Source organism: Ixodes scapularis, unplaced genomic scaffold (assembly GCF_016920785.2).
Source record: "Ixodes scapularis isolate PalLabHiFi unplaced genomic scaffold, ASM1692078v2 PGA_scaffold13__105_contigs__length_92229423, whole genome shotgun sequence".
NCBI classification, from domain to species: Eukaryota; Metazoa; Arthropoda; class Arachnida; order Ixodida; family Ixodidae; genus Ixodes; species Ixodes scapularis.
In genome coordinates this window covers 79933487-79944397 of record NW_024609839.1, presented here as the reverse complement: position 1 = coordinate 79944397, position 10911 = coordinate 79933487, and the positions used below count along the sequence as shown (strand labels likewise).

General features: G+C 43.5%; 1 protein-coding gene across 1 annotated transcript in view; it reads right to left on the bottom strand.

Annotated features, from left to right (window-relative positions):
• Positions 1-2887: 2887 nt before the first annotated feature.
• Positions 2888-10911, bottom strand: part of LOC8030555 (FRAS1-related extracellular matrix protein 2) — an 88826-nt gene continuing 80802 nt past the window's right edge. Inside the window, exons 20-21 of the mRNA XM_042289694.1 lie at positions 6801-6953; positions 2888-3559 (exon numbers count right to left, since the gene is read on the bottom strand). Of these exons, the coding sequence (XP_042145628.1) occupies positions 3080-3559; positions 6801-6953 (633 nt within the window). The 3' untranslated portion in view covers positions 2888-3079. The remainder of the gene's footprint in view (positions 3560-6800; positions 6954-10911) is intronic.

Below are 10911 nucleotides of genomic sequence, written 5' to 3'. Positions count from 1 at the left end.
TCTCCTCCCGGAAGATTATAGAAGATTAACCTGTCACTGAAAATTCTTACAAAAGCAGCTTCCCTCTCCTCCTTTTACTTGGTGTTCAAAAGTATGCGATGTAACACAAGCCGCGCTCAACGAGGCGATTGGCTTATCAGTAGTATCAATAGTCGAGCGCCGGGCCGGCCGAGCGCGTCACTCACGTCTTTCACGGCGCTGGCGCCACCCGTGCTCTCCCCGGGAAAGAAAACAAAATTAAAAAAAAAAAAAAGAAGAAGCTTTACATGTTTGATGACGTCGCGGACGTGCCGGGAGGAGGAATTTGGAGGAAGCGGAAATGCAGCCGGGCAGTGTTGTCTGGCCCGCACGTCTCATCCAAAACCAGCGGATTCGTTCTTGTCAAACTTTGACAGCGATTTTAATGAACTTCTAGGCGGAATCCCGTCGTAATATTTGCCATGGGGGTTTCGTAGATGATAACAAAGAGAACTGTATAGTTTTGCACAACTGGAAAAGAAGCGGAGTTGAACTTTAAGGGCACATATATCTCATAAGTTTTTGATCAAGACGAAATAAACAAAAAGTGGTTTGCAAAATAAAGTTTTGTTTTTCTTTTTGCAATATAATGCATTAAAAAAATGGCACACGTATGAACACGACACTGCAAACTTTCTGGATTTTCACTTACTTTACAAGCTCACACGTTTAAAAATAATACGAGTCATTTCATCTCAAACTTGGTATTGCACCAATACCCTGTCTAAATAAAACAAAAACAAAAAAACTGAAATAAAAAAAAAAGAAAACACCGATACAGACAATGGCATGCGCCGTGAAAATGATGTATACTTACACAATGTAAAAATAGTAGTGTACAATACAGAACGGCGTCGTGTTGCTGAAACCTGCACAATGCCACAGTTAAGTCAGCAACCCCGGCAGCCTATAGTGCTGCGATAGTAGAAACCTGCAATTCAAGTAAAGGGCCGAAACCCCTCATCCTAGACAGAGCAAAAATACAGAGGCACTGGTTGTACACCCAATTTGTTATAAGTGAATGGAGAAACATCGGAAGCACCACGAGGTTCTTCTACTTTCCACGGTGCATAGGCACATTCAAATATGAGTTTACGTAAAAACGCTAGATCTGTTTTATAACAAATCGTTCTCGAGATGAATATTTCGGAGCTTTCCTTCTACTTCAGGAGCAAGCTCAAAATCTGAGGTACTGTGGATGCGGGCTAATTATTGAGGGAATTGCGCCTAAGAGAAATGAAAATAAGCGTTTGCAATATCGCCTGTTTCTTTAATTCAGTGGTGAAGAAACCTTGCAAAATTACTTTAAAAATTAAAATTGAGTTTGTGAAGGATTGTCTAATACAAGTAATTTACCCAATAGAAAAAGAAAGTTAAGAATTACTTAAGGCGTTTGTTTTCCCCAGTTTCTCAATAATATTTAATAATGCGTGTCACATATTTGAAAACTAAGGAGACGTAACTATCTTCAGCATAACTCTTGGTCTAAACTTCGCTCTAGTTTGGCGAGAAAAACGTCAATAGTACAGACCGTGTCGTTTTATGAAATGTGTTGTTGGAGCCATCTGAACTGCAGCTAATGCTAAGTATGGCAAAAACAAAAAAACGGAACCAAGTTTTACAGGTATACCGTACTCCTATTCACTGAAAGTTAGAAATTCCTTTTCCCCTCGGTTGTAATGGTTTTGTGATATTAAATTTTCTTATAAGCGAAAAAAGTAATATCATTGGTGTGTCACTGCAATCGGCACATCGCAGATAAGTTATAAAATCCCAAACAAAATAAACATTAAAAAAACGACGCTTTACAAGAAATACTTTTTGATACGTACCTCACTCAAATTCAAAGTTCTTTGAAAAAGAAAAAAAGAAGACAAACTTCACGACGCGTCACCGGGCCGCAGCAATGACGTGCGAGGCACACCTTGGCACGGTTTCATCGTAAAGAGTAAGAAGTGTCTCTTTCTTTTTGGCAGTTTTCGGCTGCGCACTTGGTCGTGTCCGCTCAAGTTGAACAAGACAAGCACACACACACGCGCACACACAAAAGTGAATCATAATGAAACACACTCAAACACGATGCAAGTTCACAATAAAGCTACGCTTTGAGTATCGGCACTTTAATCCCCGGTCAATTTATGGGTTCCGCCAATTGGGTGCTTAGTGAAGAGCGAGCGCAATTCGCGACGGTTATCCATTTGAAGACTTATTTTCTTGAGGTTTCTGTACACCAACTCACGTTTTAGAAAGAAGTTAGGGTTTGCCCACACCAGGTGTGGGCAGTGCGCTTGCGCAGAAACCAGATTCGCGAGAGCTGACGCATCTGCGCATGCGCAGTGCCGACAGCAGCGCCACCGTAGTGTTGTGATGTCAGACACTTGGGTTGGTCTATGCGGTGTCAGTAATCTCAGGCGATGATGTTTATCGCTTTGTCATGGACTGTTTTAGTACTTCTGAAGGACGAAAACCCGTTTTCTGCGATTTCTGATAGATATAGCTTTTAGATAACTGGCAACAATGACTTTAAGCGCCAACAGTTGAAGAACTCTGCTGTACTCTATTTCACCTTATGATGTACCGCAGGAAAGGCTACAAGCGCGAGCTCCTTGCCCTATAGGGTATATCTCGGCAGCACAAGCTCTCGTGCATAAAGGCAGCTATACTTCGTTTCAGCTTCGGTCCAGACGCAGCCGATGCTACAAGCGCGAGCATGTGACCCAGAACAGTGCTTGCACTGCACGAGCGCGCGTGCTTGGCAGGGATGCTGAAAGCCCGCAGCTCGCGCTTCTAGCTTTGGTTGCATCTGGACCGAAGCTGAAACGAAGTATATAACAATATGAGCTCGCGCTTCTAGTTTTCGCTGCGGTACAGCATAAGGTGAAACGGGGTATAGTCTTTGCTGGGCACATGGCGGACCCAGCCGAGTTAGCTTTCGGTAGGCCCTCACCGGAACTTCCGGCGAGCGTCCCCCCGTTTCAAAGGGTCGTCATTAAATCCAAATCCAAATCCAAATGGGTGAAGTGCCGTTACTGTGAAGCGTAGCTTCCGTGGTGATTCTAGTTCACACCTCTGTGCCAGCGAACTCTGTGTTGGGCATGTAGCCGGACGCGTGGACGTGGCTCTTCCCGCCTGCGCAACACACGGTCACCACCCGGTTGCCAGACGTTGCCGACGACAGACTGGCCGAGCTCCTTCGTCTCCGACAGATGACATAAGCTGCGATCGTTCCCGTGACGAGTGCGCCGACCAGGACCAGAGGGACGACCAGGAGAACAGGCCACGTCGCCGGGGACTCTGCGTTGGAACCCATCTCGTAGGTTCCCGTCTGTTTTAGGGCACTGGAAAGCACGATCTGGTGCATGTTGGTTCCGCGACCGTTCTTGCCGATGCTCTCGGCGTCGGCGAGCATGGAACGCTTGGAGATGACATGGTCCAGGGTGTCCGAGGAGCTGACGTGTCGCTTGCCAAAGCGCCTGTTGCCGCCTTCCTTGCCTCGGAGAGTGTAGATGCAGTGGATGAACCATAGCGTACCGGAGGCGACCTGTAGGGGAATCGATGACCGAATCTGTTAATGCTCCGCAGCCCGGAGCACGTGGAGCGAAAGCTGACTGTGGAACCCAGAGATCCAGGGTTCAATCCCCATTTCTGCGCGGTTCGACCTAGGTGAGCATCGCACACCGGCGTGCGGTCTTGTATCACTACTGCGTGGTGCACGGCCCTGGATTAGCAGTCGTATTACCTTGGCTTAATTTTGCATCTACAGCAAAGGCTGGGCGTCGATTAAAAGTTGTAACCGAATTAATCGCCACCCTTTAATCGATTCATCGGTGTCATTTGTTTCTGTGCACAATATTAAAAAGGTCAAATTAATCCTTTCTTTTTTGCCTTTACTGAATATGGGATAAACGGCGCAATATTCAACTTGGATTATGAATAAATCTCGCCCCTGCAGTTTACTTTATTCACCTATTTAACCTAAAGTTTGCCCTTCGTACAGGTATGCCCTCCACGTCTGCGTGGTGAAAGTGTTTAATTTTTACATTCCTTTGGTTCGTCAAAATTCCAACGATTAACTGGTTAATAAATTTAATTCTGCTTGAAGCATTAATCGATGAATCGGTAGTTTAATCGATCAATTGCCCAGCCCTAGCAGAGACACCAGACGTCTATGGGGGCTGACTGATTTTCCTGTCTCTAGGCCAAACACGTACGCAATGCGTTACTAGTAACAGATTACTTCTACCTAGTTACCTTTTTCGGTAACGATAAACGTATTTAGTTATTTTTTAAGAAAATGAACGAGTCACGCACTTACTTGTAAGGTCAACTAACGAGTAAATACGGTATTTCGTTACTTTTGAGGGTTAATGTGTAAAACAACATTTAAACAGCCTCGTTTTAAAGCTAGCCTGAGTAAGCGTTTCTTGCGTCAAAGGCAGACGGGCAACCCAAACAGTATATCCAAGCAGCACAGAGTTGGCCAAGCATTGGCCAACGGCTGGCAATGGTCTTTTGGCCGGTGGCCAGACAGTGGCTAGCCATCGGCCGATGACTGGCCTTTCTCTGGCCATTGGCCAATGGCCAATGGCCAATGGCCACTGGCCATCAGCCATCGGCCAAGCGTTGGCCAATGAATGGCCACTCTTTGGCCACTGGCCACAAGACCATCCCCAGCCACTGGCCATTCTTGGCCAAAATCCGTGCTGCTTGGATATATGTCAGTATAGCAACGTTTATCGCTGAACACGTCAGTCGAAATCTACAGATGGAAATGTCCTTCACCCGGAGAAAACAATAAGGTTCGGTAGTTGAACGTTCTAGAATCGTGTGCAGACAAAATGTAAAGTCGGAGGTTGCCAACGCGGGGAGGCACAGAACCCATCGTCAACTTGGAACTTCAGAAACAGAGAAAACAAAAGAGAGAGGGGTATCCCAGATTCACCAGCTCTTTCCGAAGCAAAACGTTGCCGTTCCTGCGAACGCGTCAGTATAGGACGGCTCTTTCGCGTCGCCGGAGATGTATTCTCAATGAAGCGGGGAAACATAACTGATGAAAACTTCGAGGGAAAGCTACTGCTGAAGTGCAAAGACTGCTGAAATGAAAACAATAAACCAAAAAAACAAAAGCAGTTGTGTATTTCGTCGTCAAAGTAACGAGAAGATTAAGTCGTTACTTTTGATGTCACGCATTGCGTACCTTTTGAGAATCGGTAAGGAGTAAAGTGTTTAGTTACTTTATGAGCGAGTAACGAGTAACGTCTTTTAGTTACATTTCGGGGGTAACGTGTAGATGTCTGGTCTAGGCATACACACAACGTAATGAAGAGTTCTTGAATAGGGGACCCAATGTTTGGAGTCCCCCAAACTGCTTGGGAGACTCGAAGCGTTAGGGAACCCTGTTCTAGAAGCAACCTACAATCCAAACAGATCAGGATTAACGTAGCATCCAACGTGCAGCTATATGATAGTTTCAAGAGCTTTGTGATATTGTTGAAAGAGAGGTTTAAGTCATACTACAAGAAGCACAGCCGCCGTTAGATTAGTTCCAAGGTATAGAATATAATTAACGCTAATTTTAGCGAGAAGGGTTATCTGGATGACTCCTGGAAAGTAAGGATCGATAGTGCTCTTAGTATCTGTAATCGTAAACAATCACTTATATATATAATACTGGGCAACAAAGTAGTAAACTATTTATGCCATTTCCTATGACTGTAATATATTATAATATCGACGTCATTAGTAGCAATGCATGTGCGCACGAGACTGAGCGCTACCTACGGTGCTCCCAGTCACGAAATGTCTCATTAGACCTTTTTCTAAATTAATTACCCCAGCACCAAGGAGCGTGCGCGATAGTAGTTCCATGCGCTGCGCGTCCTGGCGTCTGCAACTGTACTACCTGTTCTGAAGCAGAAACCCAAAACTCATGGCACCTTTCACGCGCGTTCATATCGCGATTCCAGCGACCTATAGGGGACGCTACTGTCGGGCAAAGATGGCGGCCTAAAACAGATTGTGCCGTGTCATGCGCCAGACCAACGCACTACGCTAGGGCACCATCAAGCTGGTATTGAACTCAGTGTGGATGGCTTGCTCCGCGTTTTATCCTCCACGTTTCGAACCTGCGGATATGTGCTGGCGTAAGCGATCTACCAAAGGCTTGACTTTCTTCGAGGAAGCGATGAAAGGACTGCCTACTGCCTTTTCACGGTGCTGATGAACTCTAATAAACGCCGAACGCCTGATTCACGCGGTTGCGTACGTTGCGTGCAGAGTAACCTGCAAGGAACAAGCTGGTACTACAGTTACGACAGGGTCACTGAAACACCTGTTCTATAACGCAAATTACCGGCAACATATAATCACGGACAGGCACGTAGCTAGGATTCTGTTTCGGGGGAGGGGGGAGGGGGGGGGGGGGGGGGGGGCGAGCGAGCGAGAAGAGGCCTCAGCAAAATGGAAGATTTCGGAAAGGGGGGGGGGGGGGGGAGCCCGGGCCGCCCCTTTCCCCCTGGCTACTGCCTGATCACGGAAGCCACAAGAGACGAGCAGAAATCGCGAAAGGACCTATACTGGCCAGTTCAGTGTTTTCCCGCTAGGTGGCGTCCGTCGTGCTGGAGTCGCGAATTTCGGTTATTAACTTCGAATCTTTTATACAAATAAGGGGAGTGCGAGCAGCGCGAGTGCCTACTTTCAAAGCATTCTACTTGATACTCGGGTAATTAAAAAAAAAGAAAAGATACTTGGTTTGAAAGCGACGTGAATAGAACGTTTCTCACTTTGAACAAGGGATCAGACAAGAAATAGAACCCGTCGGCTCCCGGATCGCTTTTGATCTGCACGAGGTCGTCGTCCACGCTGTCGGACACCAGCGTGGCGTTGAAATGCGCCTCATGAAGGTGAGGGGCTATGGTGTTCGGAGCTTCCTTGTCCTGAAAAAACAACAACAAAAAAGTATAAATTGAAAATCTGGCTTCGGACGTTATCTGACTAGAACTAAGCTGCTTCTTTCCTCTTCCTCACTATCGCAAAATAAAACTACTCTAAACAATCGAATGACTTAATCAGCAGTGGAGTCTGGCAGCATCGACGATGGTGAAGCATGGTTGACGTTTGCGAAAAACAGCTCACAGTGGAACATGGGGCATCTGGTGCAGTCCAAATAATTACGATTGATGCACTGATGCAGTGCGTTCACTACGTCACTGTACCGAGATATTTAATTGCTTAATTATTTCGAGTCCAATAGAGTTCCTAATGATTCCACGAAACCTTCCAAAAGAATCCAGAGCTTGATGAAACAGTACATTATTGTGTAAATATATCGCGCTTGAATACCAATTATTCGCAGTTGCCCATATGTAGCAGATCTGTAAATTACTCATTAGTGATTACTTTTATAAAAATGATAGAATTCCCCAGACGACAAGTTTTTCAATTCCATAATACAATATAATCCTGGGGGGGCGACTTCGATATAAACATGCTACTAGAAACTGCGGATAAAAGACAGATGGATATGCTAATTAAAGCAGGCGGATGTATGAACACAATATCTTTGGCTACTAGGGTCACTAATGAATCTTCCACACTGCTTAATTTGTTCATTACCAGCTTTGCACCATCACAAACTAAATCTGGCGTAGTAATCACTGACATAAGCGACCACTTAGGTATATTTTTGTGTGTGAAGATAAACATAAATAAAAGACAGAATAAACCGGCGGTAGTAAAGTTTCAGAATATAACGTCAGATAGCCTGGATGACTTTAGACGAAAACTTTCTTCTATGGACTGGAGTGACGTCCTTCATGAAACAGATCCAGATAAAGCGTACAATATGTTCTTGATTCGATTTCAAAAACTTTATGTAAGCTGTTTTCCATATAAATCAATAAGTCCTTCTAGAAAAATTTGTAAACCATGGGTTACAAAGGAATTACTTGAAAAAATTCGTATAAAAAACGCGCTATATCAAAAATTTGTGAAAACAAAGGAGATAGAAACTCTTTCAATTTTCAAACGTTATCGCAACCAGTTAAACAGAGAACTTCGAAACGCTCGAGGAACATATTTTGTTCATTTCTTTTCGACATGTGGTAATAGAACTGATATTTTGTGGAAAAAACTAAACTCCGTCCTGAATCGTACATGTACCCCGAAACAAGTAGAAACGATAAAATGGAATGGTGAGGAAGTGACAGGAAAAGCATTAGCGAATGTATTCAATGATTATTTCGTGAGTTTAGTCAAAGACACCCCAGACTCAGATGCTTGCAAGTTTATATATTTTCGAAATTGTGCATCCATGTTTCTTAGTCCCGTTACTGATTTAGAGGTAATATCTGTCTCCCGTGCATTAAAAAACAGTAAAAGTTGTGACGCCGACGGTTTACCGATAAAGCCTGTAAAGTATGCGATAGATATTATTTCCCCTTGTCTGACTCATATATTCAACCCCTCCTTGCAAAATGGCGTGTTCCCCAAGCGAATGCAACTGGCAAAAGTAACGGTTTTATATAAAAAAGGTAATAAAGATGAACTAGGTAATTATAGACCGGTTTCAATTTTGCCAGTGTTTTCGAAAGGCTTAGAAAAAATTTTACTACTACAAATGACTTCATTTGCAGATAATCATAATGTAGTAAGTTCATCTCTTTTGGCTTCCGCAGACAACGGTCCACTGAGCTTGCTCTTCTTGCACAGAAAGAATATATCCTTAAGAACTTTGAAAATAAAAAAACTAACTCTCGGTGTATTCATTGACTTTACGAAAGCCTTTGACTATCCTGATCATGATTTGCTATTTAAAAAATTAGAAATGTATGGCTTCCGTGGTCAACTGTTACTACTTACAAGTTCATATTTGTCTTCCCGTCAGCAATACGTACTATCGGGGAAAAATGAAATGCGAACAGAGGAGCGCGTGGCTCGCGGTACAGGCTGCGCCGCCTGGAAGTGAACCTAGGGGCGAGGGTGCGTGGCCTACTTCGATGTGTTCACCCCCCTCGATTGGCGCTTCCCCAGCTTCGCCAGTGCGCCGCTCAGTGCGCTGAAAGCTGTCACCGCTATCTTTGCGTGCTCGGTGAGTGCGGCGAGCTTCTTTGCACCGCACGCGCTGAGCCAGCAAAGATAGCGGTGATAGCTTTCAGCGCACTAAGAGGCGCACTGCTGAAGCTTGGGGAGCGCAGAGGGAGGGGCGTGAACACGTCGGAGTAGGCCACGCACCCTCGCTCCTTGGCTCACTTTCAGGCGGCGCAGCCTGTACCGCGAGCCACGCGCTCCTCTGTTCGCGTTTCATTTTTCCCCGATAGTACATATTAATGGTCATTCATCATCAATAAAATCTATTCGGTCAGGCGTTCCCCAGGGAAGCATCTTGGGCCCTTTTTTATTCAACCTTTACGTAAATGACATTGTAAATATCAGCCGATCAACGAAGTTTATCATTTATGCTGACGACACTAGTTTATTTTTTACTGGTGATACCGCCTCAGATCTCATAGATACCGCGAATGATACGCTAGAAAAACTAGCGAAATGGAGAAAATGTAACGCTTTAAAAATAAACATAAATAAGACTAAGGCAGTTCTATTTCGCCCAAAGAATAAACAAGTTGACATAAACAAGACCATATGTTTAAACTCTTCTAGAATTGAGTTAGTCGCTTCTTTTAAAACATTGGGTATTTTTTTCTCAGAGACAATGTCATGGGATGATCACGTTAACTACATTATACCCAAATTGTCCAGCATTGTTGGCTTGATATATCGTAATAAACACATATTTCCCCTTAAGGTAAAGTTGTTAATATATAATTCATTATTTTATTCCCATATAAACTATGGTCATCTAGTATGGGGCACAACTACTTTTACTAACTGTAAAAAAATATTCATTTTGCAAAAAAAGATTTTAAGAAGTATTTGCAAAGTCCCACTCGAACGTCCAATGGATTCACTTTTTACTCAACTGGGTGTAATTAAAATTTTTGATTTGTATAGATATCGCCTTTGCGCAAAATATATGATTGAAAAAAACATGCATGTACTGTACATCATCTTGAATATTTAGCGAATCTAACACAAAAAGTACACTCGTACCAAACCCGCATTCTGCAGCCCTGGCAAGTGCCTCTTTTTAGAACAAATTATGGCCATTATACTATAGCATACACACTACCGACCATCCTTAACCACCTTTATATGCACAACATAGAACTTGACACGTTATCGGTGGGTACCTTACGGGACATGATACTCTCTGGGCAAATCGGCCACGATTGAACGGTGCCTTTGTGTGTATTTTCTGAGTATTTTTATTTTTTTTTGTAAAGGGGAATGTGCTTGTGTTTTGCGTATTGTACAATTAATTAACGTAGACTATTTTTCTGGTTTTTCCTTGAACGATGTGGGGCAGTGCTATTTTTTGTCTACTCTTAAATATTGTATTTTTTGTTATAGTGCCTTGAACGATGAGCAAGTGACGTTATGCTATAGTGCCTGCTTATTTTCTTTAGTTTCATATATCTCATTGCCAACTGTTTAATCTCTTTTTTGTTTAGTGTTCTCAGTGTATTTCTTTTTTTTTCCGTGCACGCTGCTCGTAGCTGCTGCTTTAGGGGGGCTTAGGACTAGTCAAGCTGTACACACAGCTTTTTTCCAAAGCCCCCACCAACAGTGTACCCTTCTTGTTGGAAAATAAACCTATTATTATTATTATATATGTCCGTTGAATTTAAACACCTGCATTACAAGTATAATGCGAATTCAGCTTAAGGAGCTGCTAGTCAATGGATGACGAATACTAACAATAATGTGGTTAACTTTAAAATCAGGACTACTTTTTATTATTGTTTATTTGTTCCGTCACGTTCTCATATACAGAGC